The sequence below is a fragment of the Phacochoerus africanus genome, chromosome 1 (genome assembly GCF_016906955.1).
Source record: "Phacochoerus africanus isolate WHEZ1 chromosome 1, ROS_Pafr_v1, whole genome shotgun sequence".
Lineage (NCBI taxonomy): Eukaryota > Metazoa > Chordata > Mammalia > Artiodactyla > Suidae > Phacochoerus > Phacochoerus africanus.
Window position 1 is genome coordinate 215,036,524 of NC_062544.1, and position 25,422 is coordinate 215,061,945.

The 25,422-nt window shown below is 42.8% G+C and overlaps 1 protein-coding gene across 1 annotated transcript in view; it reads left to right on the top strand.

Moving 5' to 3' along the window:
- Positions 1 to 13,021: 13,021 nt before the first annotated feature.
- The window catches only part of OSBPL11 (oxysterol binding protein like 11), a 92,845-nt gene continuing 80,444 nt past the window's right edge, over positions 13,022 to 25,422 (top strand). The window contains exon 1 of the mRNA XM_047790372.1: positions 13,022 to 13,961. Within this exon, the coding sequence (XP_047646328.1) occupies positions 13,765 to 13,961 (197 nt within the window). The 5' untranslated portion in view covers positions 13,022 to 13,764. The remainder of the gene's footprint in view (positions 13,962 to 25,422) is intronic.

Consider the following 25,422-nt stretch of genomic DNA (forward strand, 5'->3'; position numbering starts at 1 on the left):
CCTTTTCTCTCTACTGATGGAAAAGAGAAGAGCCCAGTCCTTGACTGTGTTTAATTGTGTGTTCTTATGTCTCCACAGATTAGGAGATTTGAGATAGCAAAGACCACTCTGTCTCAGCTCAGCCACTAACTCACTGGGTGATTCTTTAAAATTAAGGCTGCTAGGAGTTCCCATCGTGGCTCAGCGGTTAACAAATCCGACTAGGAACCATGAGGTTTCGTGTTTGATCCCTGGCCTTTCTCAGAGGATTAAGGATCCAGCGTTGCTGCGAGCTGTAGTGTAGGTCACAGATGTGGCTTGGATCTGGCGTTGCTGTGGCTATGGCGTAGGCCTGCGGCTACAGATCCAATTGGACCCCTACCCTGGGAACTTCCATATGCCGCGAGAGTGGCCCTAGAAAAAGGCAAAAAGACCAAAATAAATAAATAAATAAATAAAATTAAGGCTGCTAGACATGGATAAGGAAATGCTGTAGCCACAGGATTTCAGCCAAATCTCTTATAACCGCCTTTAAATTAGCTGGAGAAATGCAGGTTGGGTGAGAACACCGCAGTTCTGACTAAATGGATCCATGTGAATCCAGAGGTCAGACTCTACTCAGGTGCTGTCCTGGTCAACTTTTTGCCCATGACTTGAATGAGTACAGGTGACAATCTGATGCATCTGAAGCAGACATGAAGCCAGACAGGTGACCCATGGGTCAAATGTGGTCACAAAGACATTTTGTTTTGGTTCCTATATTAAACAGTTTTTTGAAATAGCAAACATTTAAAACTTGAGGGGCTTCACGTTAAAGCTGTTATCTGCCTTCTCTTAGAAAATCATTAGATTTGTCTTCACTGGGCCTTCCTGGCAACAGTCTGCTGAAATGAAGTAGTGGTCCTCTCCTTGTTATTTATTTATTTTTGCTTTTTAGGGCTGCATCTGCAGCATATGAAAGTTCCCAGGCTAGGGGTTAAATCAGAGCTGTAGCTGCGGGCCTATACCATAGCCACAGCCACAGCCACAGCAGATCTAAGCCTTGTCTGTGACCTACACCACAGCTCATGGCAACACCAGAACCTTAACCCACTGAGTGAGGCCAGGGATTGAACCCACATCCTCATGGTTACTAGTCAGATTCATTACCGCTGAGCCACAGCAGGAACTCCACAAGTGTGATGTTTTCTTTGCCTTTTGTTCAACTAGCAGAGTCCATATCATGTTTGTCTCTTTGGATTTGGTTAAAAGGTGAGCATGAAACTGCATGCTGCTGTGAGGAAGGATCATAGAAGCCTGAAGAGTTCAGGTTTAGGGAGGGCGGAAAGCAGAAGATTAGAGGACTAGTTGTCCTTGGCTTCTGGAAGCCTGACCAGACACTAAATGATTAACAGTTTGGCCTGCCAACAGTACTGCTTTCACAAAGGGGAACTTAAATTACCAAGAACAACAAGAAAATTGTTGCTACAAACTCTCCAGGATTGAAAGCACATTGAATGAGACATCTACATGCCTGAGGACACTGTCTCTCTGCTACGCTTCTCTGAGATGATTGATACTATTGGGCTGTGGTCTGTGTGAAGTGCCTTCATCTGCTCTGTTCTGAGAACAGATGAGAAATTGGTTTGAGATCTGATCAGTTAAATTCTGAAACATATGAAATGGTTCAGAGGAGCTAAAATAGGAGTTCCCTGGTGGCACATTGGGTTAAAGATCCAATGTTGTCACTGCTGTGGTTCAGGTTTGACCCCTGGCCTAGGGACTTTTTCATGCTGTGGGCACAGCCAAAAAAAGAAGAGCTAAAATAGGTTTTGTTGCACGTGAAGGTGGCATGGACAAATATAATTGCCAGAAAAAGTACAACTTTATGATGAAGCCACAATTGCTTTGAAAGACAGAAAAAAGGAGCAGAACGGGAGTTCCCGTCGTGGCACAGTGGTTAACGAATCTGACTAGGAACCACGAGGTTGTGGGTTCGATCCCTGGCCTTGCTCAGTGGATTAAGGATCTGGCATTGCCGTGAGCTCTGGTGTAGCTCGCATGCGGCTCAGATTCCGCGTTGCTGTGGCTGTGGTGTAGGCTGGCGGCAACAGCTCCAATTCCTTAGCCTGGGAACCTCCATATGCCAAGGGAGCGGCCCTAGAAAAGACAAAAAAAAAAAAAAGAAAGAAAAAAAAAAAGGAGCAGAATGTCCCTTCATGCTGTTGAATAACTTTTCACAAGGTTGTATGGTTGCCCAATACCACTTGAAAATCTGTAGTGGTGATGGGGGAGGGGAAAGGAACAACCAGGAGAGAATTCACATGACTCTCTCTGGTCAAAGGAGAGTCAGGAAATTGAGAAATGCAAACAGGTGGTAAATATCCATCACTTTGCTCTCTCACAGTCATTTGGGGAAGAAGACTTCCTTGCTGGAAATTTCTGTTTGTATCTTCCAGCTTGCAAGATCTGGCAGAGGAGTCAGATGTTGTAATCAGCAGTGAATGGGAACAGAAGTCTTTCTAAGAACCTAATTCAGGGCAAGGGTATACTTAAGTCCAGGTAGAAGTTAAGTCTAGAAAAAATAGCATTCTTTTTAACCTAAATCTCATCATGTAATTAATTCCTTTGCTTGGAATCATTCAATGGCTCCTCTTGTGTTTAGGTAAAAGTCCAAATTCCTTGGCCTGGCACCTAATCCTTCACATCCTCCCTAGACGCATCTCCTGTTATATTTTTTTTTGATATCTGGCCATCCTGGCCTTCTTTAAGTTCCTCTTACATCTCTTCTCATCTTTGAATATGTTCTTCCCTCTACTGAGAATATTGTCTCCGCCTTCAACTAATTCTTCCATTTACAAGCTTAAATATCATTGTTCTCAAGAAGGTCTTCTCTGGAGCTCCCGCTGTGGCTCAGTGGAATTGGCGGCATTTTGGGGGAGTGCTGGGACACAGGTTTGGTCCCCTGCCTGGCACAGTGAGTTAAGGATCCTGTATTGCTGCAGCTCTGGGTTAGGTGGCAACTTCAGTTTGGATCTGATTCCTGCCTGGGAGCTCCATGTGCCATGAGGCAGCCAAAAAAAAAAAAAAAGAAAAGAAAAGAAAAAGAAAAAGAAGAACTTCTCTGATTGCTACTCTGGGGGTGGGATGGAACAACCATCCACCTATTCTCCTCAGGCTCCATACTACACGTATCTTGACATTTCTAACACTCATTTTAAATTTCTTGTTTAAGATCTGCCATCCGGGCTCTATACACAGGCTTCAGGGGCAGAAGCTATGCCTTGTTTATGGTTGTTCACCTTTGCAACTAGCAGAGTACATGGTACTAACTTCACATGCAATATGTTTGTTCAATTAATGACTACAGTAAAGGATTTCAGACAAGAAACAAGAAACAATATCTATTGGCTTTAAAAATATGAGACTGGGGAGTTCCCGTCATGGCTCAGTGGTTAACGAATCCAACTAGGAACCATGAGGTCGCGGGTTCGATCCCTGGCCTTACTTGTGGGTTAAGGATCCGGCGTTGCCGTGAGCTGTGGTGTAGGTCGCAGACGCGGCTCGGATCCCGAGTTGCTGTGGCTCTGGCGTAGGCCGGTGGCTGCAGCTCTGATTCGACCCCTAGCCTGGGAACCTCCATATGCCGTGAGAGCGGCCCAAGAAATGGCAAAAAGACAAAAAAAAAAAAAAAAAAGCTGGATCCTTAACCACTGATTGAGGCCAAGGATTGAATCTGCGTCCTCATGGATGCTAGTCAGATTTGTTTCCGCTGAGCTATGACAAGAACTCCAGAAAGTTACTTCCTATATCACTCATCACTTGACCTTGCCTCTGTTCCCTGCCCTAATGGATTTAGCCATCTTGCAGGTTCCTAAGCAGCTTCTTTTAATTGAAACAGTCTACTCTACTAGTTTGATATTTAGAAAAATGAAAGTATTTACCAGCAGAGCATTGGTGGCTGATGTGAGGGAAGATTAGAGGATAGGATCCTCAGGCCCTGTGTGAGTGACAGTATCACAAATGCCATCGTCACAATTAGCACTGGGGCTACTGGCCCTGAAGAGGAAAGGGTGGAGAGAGCAAGCTCCTTGCCGAGCCAGCCTAGAGAGGAACATCCGACTGGAGGCTTGGAGTCCTGCCCTGATGGATCTGGGGAGACAGGGCAGGGCGGACTTTGGTGTTTTGTCCTCCGACAGGACCCGTTGTCATTTTTTTTTTTAATGGCTACACCTATGGCATATGGAAGTTCTGAGCTTCAGCTGTGACCTATGCCACAGCTGTAGCAATCTTGGACTCTTTAACCCACGGCGCGGGCCAGGGATCAAACCTGTACCTCCGCTGTAACCCAAGCGTCTGCAGTCCTAACCCCATGTGCTATAGCAGGAACTCCAACCCATCCCTTCTTCATTCCACTGGCATTTACAGAGACCTGCTCAGCACCAGACTAATTGTTAGGTGCTCAGGATCTAGTCATCTGCCCTCGAGGTGCTCACAGCCTGGGGTGATCATGGGAATTGAGGAATTCTGATATAAAATAGATTATTTGTTCTTGCTTATCAAAGGTTTACATTAAAGACTTCATGCAAATGCAGACATAGCCCCACAGAGACCTTAAGAGTAGAATCTATAACAGTTGTTCAGATGAAAAGACCAAAAAAAAAAAGACTGAAAAGAAAAATAAAGGCAAAAAAGAGGACCCAAGGCAAAACCGTCAAATAGGCAATCCATTATCCACTTAGTCGACCCAGGCCCAGTTCCCTGTTGCCCTGGAACTGTGATCAATGGCTGATAACCTAGCTCCCTTCCTTTTACAAGTTTTCTACTGCTTCACCTTCCAGATTTCTCTGCTCACAGATGGAAGAGATTGAACTAGGTCCATTTGTACCAGGGTTAGACCAGTGAGGGGATCCTTATGTTAGGGGGTAAGTATACAAAATGAAACACAAAGCTGCAGGACTAGAATAGCTGGAGAAACCCTTAGATTGCAACAACATAACTTGTTTCTTCCCTGTTTCTTACTTCCTCATGGACCTGTGCTAAAAATAGAAACTACCCCTTTCCCTGTATAACTAGCTGCTCCCTAAGCTGCTGGGAGCTCTCTGCTCATTGCTGCTGGCCGCTCCCTTTTAGACCCCTAGCCTGGGAACCTCCATATGCCACAGGTCCAGCCCTAAAAAAAAAAAAGCAAAAAACAAACAAAAATTTGTGGATACTATTCCCGGGAGATGTTCTATGTAAAAGGAGTTTATGATCAAATAATTTGGGGGAATATGGCACCTTCTATCTCCCTTGTGAAGATATATGATGCACATTAGCATATTATATCCTCCAAGAAATTCTGCAATAAAGTGACCAGTGTAATTTAAAAAATAATAAATCAGTGTTTTTCAAATGTTTCTAATCACAGCAAGATAAAGTTTCAAATAAAGTAACACCTATTAATATACTGCAATATTGTTTTGTTCTTTTGCTTTTTCTCACTGCAGCATATGGAAGTTCTCGGGTTAGGGGTTGAATTTGAGCTGCAGCTGCTGCCTACACCACAGCAACACAGGACCTGAGCCGCATCTGTGACCTACACTACAGGTCATGGCAACACAGATCCTTAACCCACTAGCGAGCTCAGGGATCGAATCCACATCTTCGTGAATACTAGTCAGGTTCATAACCTGCTGAGTCACAATGGGAACTCCCAATATCTTGCAATATTGTGTGGAACATATGTTGAAAAATACTACCCTACGATTGTTTTTTATGTGTGTGAGTGTGTGATGGTATGCAATATTTTCAAAAGAAACAATGGCATATATCCTGTCAAGTAAATCAGTGTTCTCTGATCAACTGACTCGTTGGATGGCAGCAATAAATTCACACAGCGAGCTCCAGAATTCACAGCCATGTGATCTCATGATAAAGCATTAGTTGGCTGTACTTTCTCACCTTTCTCAGGATATTCACCCCTTGATGATGGAAAGGCCATATGATTCCTGCTGACTGCATTTTTATGCGCTTCTGTGAGGGAAACTCTACCTACACACTAGCCAGATGAGTCTAAAAACAGGCTGAACACATCACATTGAAGGAACATGTGTTCTCATTTCCTAACACTGTGAAGAGCTACTTTTACTGTCTGCTCTGTCTTTAAGCAAAATACTTTCAGGTTCAAAAGGGATTCAGGGGAGAGGTGCTGGGAGATTCAAAGAAGGGGGGGATTCATTTGATCAAACTTGAGCACAGCAGCTACTCCATTCTCTCTTCCCCAACTTTCCTTCCTCCTCTCAAACAAAAGCTCTGAGTGTATCTGTTTCCTTTACTCCCACAACAAGCCTTGAACTTGGCAGGGAGTGTTTCCAGTGAAATGCTCCCTGGTGTAGAGCCCTTCAGCTGAATCACCCACTTGGACTTAGAAATTGCTGAAGGTTTTCAGTCTAAGCTGGAGGAGGGAGGACAGGGGCTCCTGGGTAATTGAAACTCTGTTTCACCACTGTAGAAGTAACACCTATTATGAATGTGAACATTTTGTCTCAGAATTTCTCTTTTTTTCTTTTCTTTCCTTCCTTTCTTCTTCCTTTTTTTCTTTTTCTGGCAGCCCCATGGCGTATTGAGTTCCTGGGCCAGGGATCAGATCTTAGCCACTGTTGCCACCCAAGCCACAGCTGCAGCAACGCCAGATCCTTAACACACTGTGCTGGGCTGGGACTGAACCATTGCCCCATTGCGCCCAAGATGCCACCAAGTTATGCCACAGCGGGAACTCCTTCCTTCCTTCATTTTTTTTTTTTTTTGGTCTTTTTTGCTATTTCTTGGGCCGCTCCCTTGGCATATGGAGGTTTCCAGGCTAGGAGGTCAAATCAGAGCTGCAGCTGATAGCCTAGGCCACAGCCACAGCAATACCAGATCCAAGCCGCATCTGTGACCTACATCACAGCTCACAGCAATGCAGGATCCTTAACCCACTGAGCGAGGGCAAAGGGCAGCGACTGAACCCGCATCCTCATGGATACTAGTCAGGTTCGTTATCCTGAGTCACAGTGGGAACTACAAGATATTAGTTCTTATTTGGGACATAATTTTTTTTTTTGTCTTTTTGCTATTTCTTTGGGCCACTCCCGCGGCATATGGAGGTCCCCAGGCTAGGGGTCAAATCGGAGCTGTAGCCACAGGCCTACGCCAGAGCCACAGCAACGCGGGATCCGAGCCGCGTCTGCAACCTACACCACAGCTCACGGCAATGCCGGATCGTTAACCCACTGAGCAAGGGCAGGGACCGAACCCGCAACCTCATGGTTCCTAGTCGGATTCGTTAACCACTGCGCCACTACGGGAACTCCCTTTTTCTTTTTTTTTAATAGAAATTCCAGGTCCTTGCTTTATTCTCACAGTTGCTCTCATGGGATTAGTACTGCTCTTCACCCCAGTCCCATCCCAGTTTCTCTGAAGCCTGTTTCCTCTTCATTCCAGTGACCACAGCTGCAGGCTCACGGAGAAAGCAGGCCTCCTTGTGTTTCAAGGAAATAAATTACCCTTCCCTCTTCCTCACATCAGGGTTAGAAAGAAAATGTGGCCAGCATTGGTTCAGTCCTTACCAGATGCTGGGCACTGTGCTAAGCACTCTGTATATATATTATTTTGTCCTATTTCCATTTTACAGATGAGGAAACTCAGGCTCACCAAGGTAAATAAGTTGTCTGAGATGATATGCCCTAAGTGACAATGCCAAGATTTGAAGGCTGGTGCCATAGTTCATGTTCTCGATCACCATAGTGCATTCATTCATTCAACAAATGTACCAGGCAACGTTTGAGAACTGGGAAGACACAGGCAGGGAAAAAAAGGAATTGACTCGATCCTCATGCAGCTTACATTGTAGTGAGCAGACAGAAAATGCACAACAAAGTATATGTCAACTCCTATGAAGAAAACTAAAGTCAGGTAAAGGGGTGGAGAATAAGAGCGAGGGGCTGCTACTCTGTACAGAGTAAGTGGTCAGGGAAGGCCTCTTGGAGGAGGTGACCTTGAAGCAGGGATCACCTTGTATATCTGTGTCTTCATTCAAATACCCACAAGCTATTCCAGGTGATGTTCTTAGGACTCTACAATTATGTACCCTACTAGGTGTCTTTTGTTCAGGATACTTCTGGCAAATTCCATCTCATCTGGGAGACAAAGCTGGCAGTCTCCCATAGAAATGTGTTGGATGTATTCAGAAATATGCTGTTTGGTGTGTTCTCAGACCTGTCCAGGGGCAAAGTGCCCTCAACAAACACAATCATCCCTTTTACCTGGCACTTAAACCCTATTCTTCTTATAACAATGGCTAATAGCAGCTAAGCACTTACCATGACATGTGTCAGACTTTACATGTGTCATTTCACTTAATGTTGAGAAGCACAAAAGGGAGATTGTCTTAGCTTCAACTGCCATAACAAAATACATAGACTGGATGGTTTAAAAAACAGACATTCATTTTCTCGCGGTTCTAAAGGCTAGTAGTCCAAGTTCAAACTGACTCTCTTATGGTCAGTTTCTGGTGAGAACTCTATTCCTGACTTGTAGATGGCCTCCTTCTCCCTTTGTCCTCACATGGCAGAGAGAGAAAGAGGATGGGGAAGGAACATGCTGGGGTCTATTCTTACTGGGTACTAATCATGGGGGTTCAAGGCTCATATCCTCATTGAAACCTAATTATCTAAGTCCCTTTTCTAAATATCATCACATTGGGCATTAGATGAATTTTCATGAGACATAATTCAATCCATAGCAGAGATGTTATTACTCTCACTTTCAGTCAAGGGAAGAAGTACAAAGCATTTAGGTAACTTGCCCAAGATCATGCTTGCAATTAGGATTCAGTTACTGTCAGCCTGACACATAAGCCCATGTTCTCCACCCTATGCTGTGCAGCTTCTTTCCATGTGGAAGGATGCACTGGTCCATTATACACCTGGAATGCTGGAAAATACACCTTAAATTCTTCACAGAGATGGATATATCCTTCTTTGAAGGCATTCTGAAAAATTGCATTTCTTTATCTTGTCCCAATCTTATGCCCTCTTTGCTCCTCAGACATTGAATGAAACAGGTCTTACTGTACAAGTTTTTCTTAAAAAAAAAAAAAACTATACATTCTCCTGGCTCTGATTCCATGAGTGTCATGTGATCTTCTGGTAACAATTTAGCATATCCTGTTGAGTGTCTTGCACAGAAAGAGCCAACAGCAAACTTGAGTACTCTGCCCCACATTTTTCATTATTAAATAACACCTTTCCAGTTGCTACCTCTCAGTCTGTTGTGCATTTGCTTAGCAAGCACTTGTTCACAAGTCTCATCACCACTGGGAGCAATGACAAAATAGTTGCCATGTCTCTAAAGATCAAGCCTTTTCCAACTCCATGTTGTCCTCTGTTTTGGGGTTGGCATGTTCCTCCTTCACTTACCATTGCCCCACTGAAGGCATAGACTCACCAGGCTTCTTTTCCTTGAGGTCTGACTGATCATGAATGTGGGTGGCTTTCTTCTACATCTAGCAGCCCTAGTTCAGTCTGTAGAGTATGAGACTTTTACAGCTGGCTGAACTCACGGGTTATTTAGAGATTTTTATCTTTGTCAGTATTGGACTATAAAAGAATAACTCTGGGAGTTCCCGTCATGGCTCAGTTGTTAACGAATCCGACTAGGAACCATGAGGTTGCGGGTTCTATCCCCGGCCTCGCTCAGTGGGTTAAGGACCCGGCGTTGCCGTGAGCTGTGGTGTAGGTCGCAGATGCAGCTTGGATCCTGAGTTGCTGTGGCTGTGGTGTAGGCTGGCAGCTACAGTTCCAATTAGACCCCTAGCCTAGGAACCTCCATATGCTGCCGATGCAGCCCTAGAAAAGACAAAAAATAAATAAATAAATAAAAATAAAAAGGGATAACTCTAAACCCTATAGCTATTACCTTCATATCATTTTTTTTCCCTTGGATAGAAGTGTTTGGAATTTTTTTGACAAATAATGAAAGATCTTTGGGAGGGTTCTGAGTTTCAAAGAGGTGCGTTCAGATTATGATCTGTGATGTGTAGAACTGACTGCAAGTGGAAAGGCCTTTGAGAATATTACTGATTGTTGCAGATCCAATCTATTTGCAGCACTGTAGCCACTCCCACCCCCATACAGTTTATTTAGATCAATTTACTTCTCTCTACCCACACTGTCATCACCCTAGTCTAAGCCATTGTCACTTCTTACTTCATGTTCTATAATAGTCTCCTGACTAGTCTCTCTGCTTCCTCTTTTTTCTCCCACTGAAATCAATTCTTTCTGTGGCAGCTAGAGACTTTTTTTTTTGCTTTTTAGGGCCGCACCCATGGCATACAGAGGCTCCCAGGCTAGGGGTCGAATCAGAGTTACAGCCGCCGGCCTACACCACAGCCACAGCAACGCCAGATCTGAGCCCCATCTGCGACCTACACCACAGCTCACAGCAACACTGGATCCTTAACCCACTGAGCAAGGCTAGGGATCGAACCCTCAACCTCACGGTTCCTATTTGGATTCGTTTCTGCTGTGCCATGATGGGAACTCCTAGAGGCTTTTTTAAAAACTACTTTTATTTTTATAAAATTCACTTACCATGAATTCATCCATTTGAAGCATACAGTTAAGTAGGTCTTAGTATATTTACAAGATTGTACAACTATCACCACCAAAATAATTTTGTTTTATTTAAATTTTTTTTTTTGGCTGTGCCCATGGCATGTTCCTGGGCCAGGGATCAAACCCGTGCCATAGCAGTGCCTTGAGCTGCTACAGTGACAACACGGGGTTCTTAACCTTGATGAGCCATAGAGGAACTCCATCACTAATCTAACTTTAAAACATTTTCATGACCCCTCAAAAAACCTCATAGCCATTAGCAGTCACTTTCCATGCCTCCTTCCTCCCAGCACCTGGCAACCACTAATCTGCTTTCCACCTCTATAGGTTTGCCTATCTTGGACATTTTTTATAAACGGAATCATACAATATGTGGCTTTTGGTGTCTTGATTCTTGTGCTTAGCATAATGCTTTTGAAATCTATCTTTGTTGTAGCATATATTAGCACTTCATTCCTTCTATGGCCAAATAATATTCCATTGTATGGATATACCACCTTTCAGATTTCTACCTGCGGTATATGAAGGTTTCAATTTCTCCACATCCCAATAACCAATGCTGGTTAGTCTCTATCCTTTTTCTTTATTTTTTTTTGGCTCGCCCACAGCATGCTGAAGTTCCTGGGCCAGTGATTGAACCTGCACCGCAGTTGGGACAATGCCAGATCCTTAACCTGCTGCACCACAAGAGAATTTCCTCTTGTCCCCACATAAGTAAAGCTAGCTTTTCCCTTAGCTTCCTCGCCTTTCTTTAATCTCTCACTTTAAATATCATCTCCTCGGAGTTCCCGTCGTGGCTCAGTGGTTAACAAATCCAACTAGGAACCATGAGGTTGCAGGTTCGATCCCTGGCTTTGCTCAGTGGGTTAAGGATATGGCCTTGCCATGAGCTGTGGTGTAGGTCGCAGAGGCAGCTGGGATCTGGCGTTGCTGTGGCTGTGGCAAAGGCCGGCGGCTATAGCTCTGTTTAGACCCTTAGCCCGGGAACCTCCATATGCCGAGGGAGTGGCCCTAGAAAGACAAATAAATAAATAAATATCATCTCCTCATAGATAACTTTCCTCAACTGTTTTTTTTGTTTGTTTGTTTGTTTGCTTTTAAGGGCCACACCCACAGCATACGAAGGTTCCCAGGCTAGGGGTCGAATCAGAGCTTACAGCTGCCAGCCTACACCACAGTCACAGCAATTCAGGATGTGAGCCCATCTTGGACCTACACCACAGCTCAAGGCAAGGAAGGATCCTGAGGCGAGGGATGGAACCCTCAACCTCATGGTTCCTAATTGAATTCATTTCCACTGCGCCATGTCAGGTAACTCCTCTCAACTGTTTTCTCTAAGGTAAGTTCTCTACTCCATCTCGCTTATTTTCTTTTTCTTTTTTTACTCAGTGAATTTTATTACATTTATAGGCATACAACGATCGTCACAACCAAATTTTATAGCATTTCCATGTCTAACTTTTTTTTTTTTTGGTCTTTTTGCCATTTCTTGGGCGCTCCCGCGGCATATGGAGGTTCCCAGGCCAGAGGTCTAATCGGAGCTGTAGCCGCTGGCCTACACCACAGCCGCAGCAACTCGGGAGCCGAGCCGCGTCTGCGACCCACACCACAGCTCACGGCAACACCAGATCCTTAACCCACTGAGAGAGGCCAGGGATGGAACTGCATCCTCACTGAAATTATGTCGTATTCTTAACCCACTGAGCCGCAACAGGAACTCCCAACAGTTGCTTTTTTATTTATAACACTGATTTGCCTTATGCCAATATCACAGGTTGTTTTTTTTTTGTAAAATTATTAAAATTAAGAGATGGTTTTTGTTTTTGTAATTTTATTTATTTATTTAATCTTTTTAGGGCCACACCTGCAGCACATGGCAGTTTCCAGTCTAGGGGTTGAATTGGAGCTGCAGCTGCTGGCCTACACCACAGCCACACTGGATCTGAGCTGCCTCTGCAACCTACACCACAGCTCACAGCAACACCAGGTCCCCAACCAACTGATGGAAGCCAGGGATCAAACCCACGTCCTCGTGGATACCACCTGGGTTTGTTACCGCTGCGCCAGGAGGGGAACTCCCTGTTTTTGCAATTTCTTATAGAAATGACATTTTTCTAAGTTTTCTCCCTAAAATGGCTGGAATGGGCCCTGGAACAGAAGGCCTGCACCGGGTTAGGAAGACCGGAAGCCACCGTCCACTAGGGCGCTAAGTCCTTTACTTCTCCCTCTTCGTCAGTCCCCCTGCCTCCGCCCTCTGCCACCCTCCCCGCCCTTCCTTTGGAGTCCGCCGCCCAGGCCCCGCTATCCCCGAGGCTCCGCCCCCTTCAGGGCTGCGCGCCCTGCTCCAAGATGGCGCCCAGGGCTTCCGCTCTGAGGGAAGTGAGCTCATGGTACTCCGGAAGGGAAGGCGGGGAGAGAGCAGGCGGGTGGGTGACCTACCGTGGGACTGTGGGTGGGGCGGCGGCCGCCGTTGTGGCTCTCACATTTGGGTTGGGGAGAGGGTGAGGGACTAGTCCGCCCCTGAGAACCGAGTCGAGGGCCCGGGGCCGAGCGTGCTGGAGGAAGTCGCCCCGAGCGGCTCGCCTTTGCCGGAGGCGGGGTGGCCCTGGGAGCCGGCGTCCCGCCCCCGGCGGCCTCCCTCCCCAACCCTCCTCCCCGGCTGCGCGCGGGCTGCTCCCGCTCAGTCTTGGGGGCTGCGGCGGGAACCGCCGAGAGGGGTGGACGGGGCCCTTCCCGCTGAGGACCGGCTGGAGAAGAAGAGGGAGCGCGGCGGTTCAAGTCTGTCAGCCCAGAGGTCAGGCCGCGAGTCCCGGTCCGTGGCCCGTCCTCCTCCCAGCCCTCTTGGCTGGAGTCCGCGACCTCCCCACGCTCCTTCTGCTTCTCCTTTGAGCATGCCACCAAGTCCTCGGGCAGGGTGATTTTCTTTTCTTCCTTGTTTTTGCCCGAAAGGAGACATCTATTTAAAGGACATCTATTCTCATCGCTACTCCTCTCCTCTTAAAAGTTTTCCTTCACGAGGAATGCTTGTATTCGTTCCCTGGATTATTTGATGGTTCCTACTCCAGCCACCGTCTCATTTAGCAATTGGGATCACCTTCAGATCAAATCTTAAATCTCACCACTTACAAAACTACCATACAGAGTTGTTCTCTCCGCCCGAGAAGGGCAAATGGACTTTGAAGTTAAGATGCAGGGAGGTGAGCCAGTGTCAACAATGAAAGTCTCAGAGAGCGAAGGAAGGCTGGAGGGCCTGGCCACCGCGGTGACCCCCAACAAGAACAGCAGCAACAGCAGCTGTGGAGGTGGAATCAGCAGCAGCAGCAGCGGCAGCAGCAGAGGTGGCAGTGCCAAAGGCTGGCAGTACAGGTATGGCCCTTTCTCCAAGGTGAGGGTGGGGGTGTGCTGGACCCCGAGTTCCTGCAGTTGTTGAAGGGTAAGGCTTATCCACTGACTTCCGCAGGTAACAGATACATCTCGTTTGGATCTGGGGTCTCATCTTTCATTAGCAAGATTTAATTCATTTGTCCATTCAACAGGTATCTATTGAAGGCCCTTTGGAAAACACAGAAATGTTTCTCTGGACTTTCTCTACAGCTTTAGAGTTAATTTTGACTCTGATTTGATGCTGTACTCCTCTTTTTTCCTATATTGTAATTTGATTTGGTTTGTTGTTGTTGTTTGCTTTTTAGGGCTGCACTCGCGGCAAATGAAGGCTCCCAGGCTAGGGGTCTAATCGGAGCTGTAGCCACTGGCCTATGCTAGAGCCACAGGAACGAGGGAAGTGAGCCGCGTCTGCAACCTACACCAGAGCTCAAGGCAATGCTGGATCCTTAACCCACTGAGCAAGGCCAGGGATCGAACCAGCAACCTCATGGTTCCTAGTCGGATTCGTTAACCACTGAGCCACAACTGGAACTCCTAGAATTTTTTTTTAATTGAGAAATATATGAGGTATTAGGTTCAGGTGTACAACATAATGATTTGATATTTTGTATGTATTGTGAAATGGTCACCTTAATACGTCTAGTTACCATTATCACCACACATAGTTAAAATTTTGGGGGGATGAAAACTTTTAAGATCTAATCTCTTATCAAGGTTCAAATAATAATAATGCTGTATAATAACAGTATTATCAGCTATAGTTGCCATACTGTACGTTTCCAGGACTTGTTTATTTTATACCTGGAAGTTTGTACTTTTTGATCACTTTCACTCATTTCAGTCATCCTTCCCTATGGCTACCCCCATGTAATTCTCTGTATTAATGAGTTTTGTTTTGTTTTTTAGATTCCACATATAAGTGAGATCATACAGTATTTTTTTTCATTTTATGAAGTTTTATTAAAGTATAGTTGATTTACGATGCTGTGATAATTTCTGCTGTACAAAAAAATTATTCAGTTATACATATACACACATCCATTCTTTTTCAAGATCATGCAGTATTTGTCTTTTCTCTGTCTGACTGATGTCACTTAGCATAATGCCCTCAGGGTCTCTCCATGTGTTGCAAATGGCAAAATTTCCTCATTTTTTATGGCTGAATAATATTCCATTTTTTATGTATACCACATACCACATTTTCTTTATCCATTCATCATTGTCCATTTGATGGACACTTAGGTTCCATGTTTTGGCTATTGTAAATAATATTGCAGTGAACATCATAAATAATATTTCAGTGAATGTTTGAGTTATTGTTTTCCTTTTCTTCAGAAAGTAATCAGAAGTAGAATTGCTGGATTATTCAGACTCTTAAGAATGAATGAAATTGAATATGCCATGGTATTGGAAGTACAGGAATAAATTAAATTTTGGTTAACTGACTGCCTGTGTGCTGTTTTGTAGTTGTGAAATTTGAAAGGGATTAAAGTCAAGATTCTGTGAAGGCTGTATACATTTATCATGAATAATATCCATATATGTGAAATATGCTTGACGTATTAACATATAGAAACAAAGTGTAGAAGAATATAACTTTTTATTGGTAAATTATTATAGGTAATTGATTAAAATATATTTAGTTACTATGAAACACCTGCTCACTTTTGCAATACATGATGTGTTTTTGTGGTTTAAGTCTAACTATATAAAATTGTCAGTAATTTGGCAGGGTTATTTTAATGTGACTTAAGGAAACAAGATAAAGTAATATTTCATGTAGTCAGAGATCAGTCTTCTGACATCTTTAGTTCTTTGAATTAAGGAATTAACCCAGTCTCTATTGAATTGAAAAGTGAAACAGTTTTCTTAATACTGGGGAGAGTTGTCATAAAGCCATACCCTTTACTCCTGTACTTTGATTCAGGACCATATTATCCCTTATTAAGAGTATTGCTTAATGGTTATGTAATTTTCAAACTAGAATCTGTTGGGAGCATAAATAAAAAAGGTATCAGGGAAGTGTAACAGGAAATGGCAACTGACAACATAGGACAATCAAATATGTGAAAAATTAACATGCAGACTCAGCCACATTACTTCCTCGAATAGTAATCATAGTTGCAATAACCTTAAGTCATCCAGGAAAGCAGTCTGTTTTGGAGAATAGTGGTGAACAGTTTCAAGGAAAATAGCTCAAATTTAAAAAAAAAGAAAGATGCTTAAGGATCTGGAAAATGCAGTTATATGGAACTCTTCCCCAAAGATGCAGATGTATAATGCATTATTTTTTTAAATTACTCAATGAGTTTTATTACATTTATGGGTGTACAGCAATCATCACAACCAAATTTTACAGCATTTCCATCCCAAACCCTCAGTGCATCCCCCAACCCCCCAACCTGTCTCATTTGGAAACCATAAGTTTTTCAAAGTCTGTGCGTCAGTATGTATAATGCATTATTGCATTTACATACTAACACATATTTTTACTTAAATGAGGCGTCTTCAAGGCTAATCATTCATCCCACCTCTTGGTCAAATTTATTCCTTTGTCCTCTAGGACATTGATCAAATAATTTTTTTCCATTGTCCTGTGTTGCCCCCCCTTTCCTGGCTTCTTCCTCTGAGGCCCATAGTTTCTATAAACTTTAAAATTAACAGGGAGTTCCTGTTGTGGCTCAGTGGTTAATGAATCTGACTGGCATCCATGAGGACACAGGTTCGATCCTTGGCCTTAGTGGATTAAGGATCCTGCATTGCCGTAAGCTGTGGTGTAGGTCGCAGACGCAGCTTGGATCTGGCATTGCTGTAGCATAGGCCGGTAGCTGTAGCTGCGATTCGACCCCTAGCCTGGGAACCTCCATATGCTGTGAATGCAGCCCTGAAAAAGCAAACAAACAAACAAACAAACAAGAGTTCACATTGTGGCTCAGTGGGTTAAGAACCCAACTCGTATCCATGAGGATGCAGTTTCCATCCCTGTGCAGGCTGAGGCGTAGGTCACAGATGCAGCTTGGATCTGGTGTTGCTATGGCTCTGATTTGACCCCTAGCCTGGGAACTTCAGGATGCCACAGATGTGGCCCTAAAAAGAGGGGGAAAAAAAAACAAACAAAACCAACAACAACAACAATAAAAACCAACCTAAATCCATTTTTTTTTTTTTTTTTTTTAAGGGCTTGCACCTGCGGCATATGGCAGTTCCCAGGCTAGGAACTAAATTGGAGCTGCATCTGCTGGCCTTCATGGCAGTCACAGCAACGCCAGAATCTGAACAGAGTCTGCAACATACACCACAGCTCATGGCAATGCCAGACTCTAATCCTACTGAGTGGGGCCAGGGATTGAACCCGCATCCTCGTGGATACTGGTCTGGTTTGTTACTGCTGAGCCACAGCAAGAACTCCCCAAATCTTTTCTTCTTAATAGTAGTTTACACTCAACTGCCTCCTTTTCCTTAACCCTCATTTATTGCCCAACCCGTGAGAGTTGGCTCTGTCCTTACCAAGGTTATGAGTAAAAAGTGGTGAATGTTTTTAGATTATTATTCCAATTGATAATGTGTATGTGTATCTGTTTTTATTCTTTTCTTGGGTTTTCTGATACTACTTTCCCTTGGTTTCTCCTTTTTCCTCTAACAGTTGTCGAATTGCTCCTTTCTCATTTCTTTGGTTGGCCCTTTTCCTTTACAGGCTGGAGGGATACATCATCATCTTCACTTAAGCTCATATTTCTGTTTATTATCTCATTTTCTTCCTTGGCCTCATCAGCTCTCTCTGAAACTTGAGGAAAAAAAATGGAGATTTTAGGTTATGTCTTAGGGAATGGTTGAAATTTAGGAAAGACCTTGTGGTTCAAACCCTGGGCTTACAGGCTTAGAAAATTAATTAGCATAATGCTTTTATGGTTCATAAATATCATTTATGTTGTTACTTTATTGCTTTCTGTAGCTGAATAATACTTCATTTATGAATATACCAGATTTTGATTATTCATCAGTTGATGGACATCTGGCTGGTTTCCATTTGTGGCTGTTAGGAATAGTGCTGCTTTCGACATGTGTATTCAATTTTTGTGTGGACATATGTTTTCATTTCTCTTGGATATACTCCTGGGTCATATAGTAACTCAATTTAACTTTTTGAGAAACTGTTACTCTGTTTTCCAAATAAGCTGCACTGTTTTACCTTCTTATCAGCAGTGTATTAGGGTTTTAATCTCTTCACATCCTCATCAACACTTGTTATTATCTGCCTTTTTGGTTTTAGCCATCCTAGTATGAAATGGTATCTTGTTGTTTTGATGCTAGTCAGATTCGTTTTCACTGAGCCATGACGGGAACTCTTGTTTATCTATTTTATATATAGTACTGTATATCTGTTCATTCCAAATTCCTAATTTATCTTTCCCCTCCCCCTTTCCCCTTTGATAACCATAAGTTTGTGTTCTGTGTCTGTGAGGCTGTTCTGTTTCATAAATAAGTTCATTTGATTTTTTTTTTTTTTGCCTCACCTGTGGCGTGGGGAAATTCCTGGGCCAGGGGTTGAACCCACACCACAGAAGCAACCTAAGCCTCTTCAGTAACAATACCAGATCACGCTGAGCTACACGTGAACTTCTTGTATCATTTTTTTTGGATTCCATGTATATGTGATATCATATGATATTTGTCTTTCTCTTTCTGACTTACTTTACTTAATATGATAAGTAAACAGCATTATTTCATTCTTTTTATGGCTGAGTAATAATATTCCATTGTGTATATATATCACTTCTTCTTTATACATTCCTCAGTCAGTGGACACTTAGGTTGCTTCCATGTCTTGGCTTTTGTAAATAGTGCTGTTGTGAACACTAGTGTGCATGTATCTTTTCAAATTGGATTTTGTCTTATCTGGATATATGCTTGTCCAGGAGTGGTGTTGCTGGATCATATGACAACTCTATTTTTAGTTTTTTAAGGAACCACCAGACTGTTCTCCAGAGTGGCTGCACCAATTTACATTCCCATCAGCAATGTAGAAGGGTTCCTTTTTCTCCATACCCTTTCCAACATTTATTATAGACTTTTCTTTTTTTTTCTTTTTTTTACTGCCACACCTGCGGCATATGGAAGTTCCCAGGCTAGGGGCCAAATCGGAGCTGCAGCTGCCAGCCTACATCACAGCCATGTCAATGCTGGAAGCTTAACCCACTGAGCAGGGCCGTGGATCCAACACAAGCCTTCAGGGATATTAGTCGGGTTTCTTGCTGCCGAGCCATAATGGGAATTCCCTACTCATAGGCTTTTTGATGATATCCTTTGGCCACTTTTATTTTTATAAAAATGTGTATATATACATGCACACATAGACATATGTTTTTTTTAGGGTCACACTCACAGACTATGTAGGTTCCCAGGCTAGGAGTCGAATCAGACTCTGACTGCTGGCCTACATCACAGCCACAGCAACAGCAATGCCAGATCAGAGCTGTGTCTGAGACCTACACCACAGCTCAGGCCAATGCTGGATTCTTAAACCACTGACTGGGGCCAGGGGATAGAACATGCGTCCTCATGGATACTTGTTGGGTTTGTTACCACTGAGCCACAACGGGAACTCCCTCCTTTGGCCATTTTTAAATTGGGTTATTTGTGTTTTTTATTATTGAGTTGTAAGGGTTCTTTATGTATTCTATTTTTTTAAAAATAGCAATTTGTATTTTTTCCATTATAGCTGGTTTACAGTGTTCTATCAATTTTCTACTGTACAGCAACGTGACCCAGTCACACATAAGTGTATACATTCTTTTTTCTCACATTATCATGCTCCATCATAAGTGACTAGACATAGTTCCCAGTGCTATACAGCAGGATCTCATTGCTTATGCATTCCAGAGGCAATAGTTTGCATCTATTAACAGCAAATTCCCAGTCCATCCCACTCCCTTCCCTTCCCCCTGTATTCTAGATAAAATTACCTTATCAGATAGATGATTTTCAAGTATTTTCTCCCATTCTGTAGGTGGTTGTTTGACTTTCTTGATAATATTATTTGTAACACAAAAGCTTTTAATTTTCAGGAAACCCAATCTATTTCTTCTTCTTTTTTTCTTTGGCTGCTCTGTGGCATATCGATGTCCTGGGCCAGGGATCAAATCCAAGCTGCAATTATGACCTATGTCGTAGGTATGGCAACGCCAGATCCTTTAACCTGCTGTGCCCCCCGGGGATCAAACCTTTGTCCTGGCTCAGCAGAGACACTGACAATCCTATTGCACCATAGTGGGAACTCCTATTTTTTTTTCTTCTTTTGCTTGTAGTTGGTGTTACATGTAAGAAATCATTGTTAGGGAGTTCCCGTTGTGGCACAGTGGTTAATGAATCCGACTAGGAACCATGAGGTTGCGGGTTCGGTCCCTGGCCTTGCTCAGTCAATTAGGGTTCCGGCGTTGCCAGTGAGCTGTGGTTGTGTCACAGATGCGGCTCGGATCCTGCGTTGCTGTGACTGTGGCGTAGGCCGGTGGCTACTACTCCGATTCAGCCCCTAGCCTGGGAACCTCCATATGCTGCGGGAGCGGCCCAAGAAAAGGCAAAAAGACAAAAAGACAAAAAAAAAAGAAAAGAAAAGAAACCATTGTTAGGTCCAGGGTCATAAAGATTTCGACATATGGGAGTTCCTGTTGTGGCTCAGTGGGTTAAGAACCTGACTAGTATCCATGAGGATGTGGGTTTAATCCCTGGCCTTGCTCAGTGGGTTAGGGACCTGTCATTGCTGTGAGCTGCGGTGTGGGTTGCAAATACAACTCCGATCTGGCCTTACTGTGTCTGTGGCACAGGCTGCCAGCTGCAGCTCTGATTCAACCCCAGCTGGGAACTTCCGTATGCCGCAGGTGCAGCCCTACAAAGGAAAAAAAAAGATTTGGCCATGTTTTTGTCTAAGAGTTTTATATTTTATTACCTTTACATTTTAGGTCTTGATCCATTTTGAGTTCACTCTTTGATTAATTGTATTTTTCTTATGTGAGATATCTGCTTATATGTTTTTATTTTTGTATTAATATTTTTCTTAATATTTTTGTTAATATACCTGCTTTCTATTTTAAAATACTCCAGGATAATTTTTTTTTAATGGCCCAACCGTGGCAAATGAAAGTTCCGAGGCCAAGGATTTAATCTGAGCAGCTGCTACAGCAGTGCTGGATCCTTTAACCTACTACACCTGATTGGGGATTGCACCTATGCCTCCACAGCAACCGGAGCCACTGTAGTTGGATTCTTAACCCATTGTCCCACAGCAGGAACTCCTTAATATTATTTATTTATTTATTTATTAGTTTAATTTTTTTTTTTTTTTTTTTTTGCTCCTTAACCCATTGAGTGAGGCCAGGGATCAAAGTCACATCCTTAATATTTTTAAAATCAATAATACTTTAAAATATTTTGGTGACTTTTTTTTTAATAGGCAAAAGATAAATATACAGTGACATGTTTACCTAACATACTTGTTCTGGCCACCACCCAGTTTCCCTCCCTGGAGGCATTATCTTTTACTGATTTCTTCTGTATAGTTTCAAAGACTTTACGTTAGTTTTTTTTTTTTTGCGGGTGGGATGGGGATTGCTGTACCCACAGCATTCAGAAGTTCCAGGCCAGGGATCAAACCTCTGCCACAGCAGTGAACAGAGTGGCAGCAGTGACAATGCAAGATCCTTACCCTGCTGAGGCACCAGGGTACTCCCAAATTTGGTAGTTTTATATTTAATTATTTAATCTATCTGGAATTTATTTAGAAATATATCAGATAGTGTGTTTTCTGTTATTGTGTGACAAGTTACTCCCAAATTTAGTGTATTAAAATAGCAATGTTTGTTATCTCAGAGACTGGGTCAGGAATATCTGTGTGGCACAGCTGGGTCCTCTGGGTCTTTCACAAGACCACACTCAGCATTAGGCTTAACTGAGAAGGATCCTCTTCCTGGCTCATTCATGTGGCTCTTGACACAATTCAGTACTTTTGACCTGTTGGACACAGACCTCAGTTCTTCATGAACTGACTCCTGGTGGCCTCCTTTGGTTCCTGGCTGCATTGGCCTCTCCGCAGAATATCATGCTACTTGGCAACTTGTTTCTTCAGAGTGAGGAAGTGAGAAGAGAGTGCTAGGACGAAGGAAGTCACAATATTTCATAATCTAGGTGTGGAAGTGAAGTTGCAGCACTTTTCACTATTCATTAGAAGACAGTGATGATGTTCAGTCCACACAAAGGCGTGAATATCAGCAGGTGGGGATCATTGGGAGCCTTGCAAGAAGTTCTTGTCAAAAATGTTAATATGAATGGACTCAGGATTGTCATCTACTATTGAAAATGATTTGATTAGTAGACAGTTGGAAGTTGTCTCTCAAGATGAGAGTTGAGGGCTGAATTTGATTGTTGGGGAAAAAGGAGGTCAGTTGCAATGACCTAGACATGAGATAATACAGGGAAGATGTTAATAGGCTGTGGAAAAGAAGGAAGTCACTAGAGGAAGATTGACAGACCTTGGTGGTTGGTTGGGTAATTGGGTAAAAAGCAGGTTGTAATGAGGGAAGGAAGTGAAAATTGGCTTCAGTCATCTAGATAAGAAATTTTGAAAAGTCAGGAGTTCCCATTGTGGCACAGCGGAAATAAATCCAACTAGGACCCATGAGGTTGCGGATTCAATCCCTGGCCTCGCTCAGTGGGTTAAGCATCCGGCGTTGCCACGAGCTGTGGTGTAGGTCACAGACGCAGTTCGGATCTGGCATTGCTGTGACTGTGGCGTAGGCTGGCAGCTACAGCTCCAATTGGATGCCTGGCCTGGGAACCTCCCTATGCTGCAGGTGTGGCCCTAAAAAAGCAAAAAAAAAAAAAAAAGTAAATAAAAGAAACTTTAAGAAGTCTACAGGAGAAACTGATTTTGGGAGTCAATGCATTTGTGTTTAGGTATGTTGAACTTAAGTTGCCAAAATGTTTAAATGGCTTTAGATACATGGAGCATTAGAAATGTAGATAATTGCCTTTGTAGTATTCACAATGTTTTCTCATTTAATACTCTTGGAGGAAGGTAAGGCATCATCATCCCCATTTACAGTTGAAGAAAACAGAAATCAGAATGAGTTGGCCAAGGTTCTAGAGCTAGTATGTGGAAGAACTTTTTATTCCTAGGTAGTTACTTGCATAAAGATACTAAAAGTAAGAGTTCCCATTGTGGCCCAGTGGGTTAAGAACCCGACTAGTGTCCATGAGGATGCAGGTTCCATCCTTGGACCTGCTCAGTGGATTAAGGATCCGGCATTGCCATGTGCTGCGGTATAGATTGTAGATGTGGCTGGGATCTAGCATTGCTGTGGCTGTGGCATAGGTCAGCAGCTGCAGCTCCAATTTGACTCCTAGCCGGGGAACTTCCACATGCCACAGGTGCAGCCTCCCCACAAAAGATATTAAAAATAGATGAGCTCTAAAAAAATTAATGATTATTGATAAATAATTAGTTTAGGGCATGGTAGTTTCATCATTTACTAGTGTCCTAACTTGTGCAGCAGATATTTTTGAGCCCTTACTCAAATGTGTGAAGCCCTCTGTTAGTTAATTCCAAGTTAATGTGTGCTCTCAGAACAATGAAAGCAGGGACCCCAAGGCTTATTTTAGGGAGGTCATGAAAAAGAATCAGAAATGGGAAGAGCCTCAATTACATTTGCAAAATGTATCATGACAAACTTTTTTTAATACCAAAGCTGAGAAGTGAATTTACTAAGGTAGTCTTAAGTTTTCTTCTTTCCGGAGTAATTTATACTCATGATTTATACTCAGCATTTAAAATTACATTGATTTTTTTTTTTTTTGGCTCTGCCTGTGGCATGTGGAAGTTCCCAGGCCAGGGATCAAATTTGCGCCACAGTAGTGAGCCAGGCTGCTGCAGTGACAATGCCAGATAGTTAACTTGCTGTGCCAGAAGGGAACTCCGAAAATAGATTTCTTAATTCTAGATCCTTCCTTTCTCATAGTAAATGTTCAAAGTTTATAAAATGTGTGTTCCCATTGCTTTTATTTCCTTCATGTCAGCTTTTAGAAAAACTGACAAATCTGCAAATCTGCCACTTGTTTATTAAAATGGACAGAAGAAAATTACCCAGAGGAGGACTGAAAAGCAAATTGGGGCATATGATGGGCCTGCTTTTTCTTTCTTTGGGCTCTGTGCTAGTTAACTGCTGTTAACAAACAGGCAGATCTCTTTTCCTCGTTAACAATAGTATGCATTTCAGTAAAAGGGTAGAAGTCTGCATATGTATACTATGGAAATAATTTTTGTGGTCAGACCTGTCTTCCATTCTAAATACTCTATTACAAGGAAAAGTATCTATTTGCACATGGAGAAGGGATACCTGCCTAAATATAGTGTTTGCTGTCTTTGAGATTTTACTACTTCTTGTGAGGTTGATTTGAAGAAAAAGTCATAAATGTTTGCCTTTTTTCTCTGTATGGGTTAAAGGAAAGTTGAATGTATAATTCCAGATTTATTTTCTATATCTGAAATCTCTATAGATTCTAGAAAAGACAAGAGAAAGGCAACTTATAGGCGTAAAACTGAACACTGTAATAAAATATTGTTCCATAATTTATTGAGAACTATACCTAGCCTTGAACAAGATTTGGTTTATTATGATACACTGTGATTTCTTATATTTTTACTGTACAAGTTTAAATAAATATAGTCCATTTGAGTTCATATTTAATGAATTTTGTTGCAGTTATACTGTATCAAAACTATACAAACAGGAGTTCCTGTCGTGGCGCAGTGGTTAACGAATCCAACTAGGAACCATGAGGTTGCGGGTTCGGTCCCTGCCCTTGCTCAGTGGGTTAATGATCCGGCGTTGCCGTGAGCTGTGGTGTAGGTTGCAGACGCGGCTCGGATCCCGCGTTGCTGTGGCTCTGGGGTAGGCCGGTGGCTACAGCTCCGATTCAACCCCTAGCCTGGGAACCTCCATATGCTGCAGGAGCGGCCCAAGAAAAAGCAACAACAACAACAACAACAAAAAGACAAAAAGACAAAAAAAAAACTATACAAACAACATAATGTTAGAATATACAAATTAGTCTTTTAGTCCTTTCTGAATGAGTTATATACTTTAGGTCTCAGAGGTAATTGTCCATCAGATAGATTTGTGGGTAATTATGCCTTTTGTTTTTGCTTTTGAAAATAGTGTAGATAATAGGTGTAATGGTTAGTACTCTGGACCCTGAAAATAGTGGAGAGTATTCTTGATGTAAATTATACTACTTTGAGAGAGGGAACATCTTTCCTAGCTAAGAATCTTCCCCTGTACTGATTTTGTTTAATAAAATGATTTGCATCCAGACTTGTCAGGTTTAATTTAAATCTAAGTTGCCTCATTAAATAGTTACATTCATGTTTTGGTATTATCATCTAGGTTTGAGG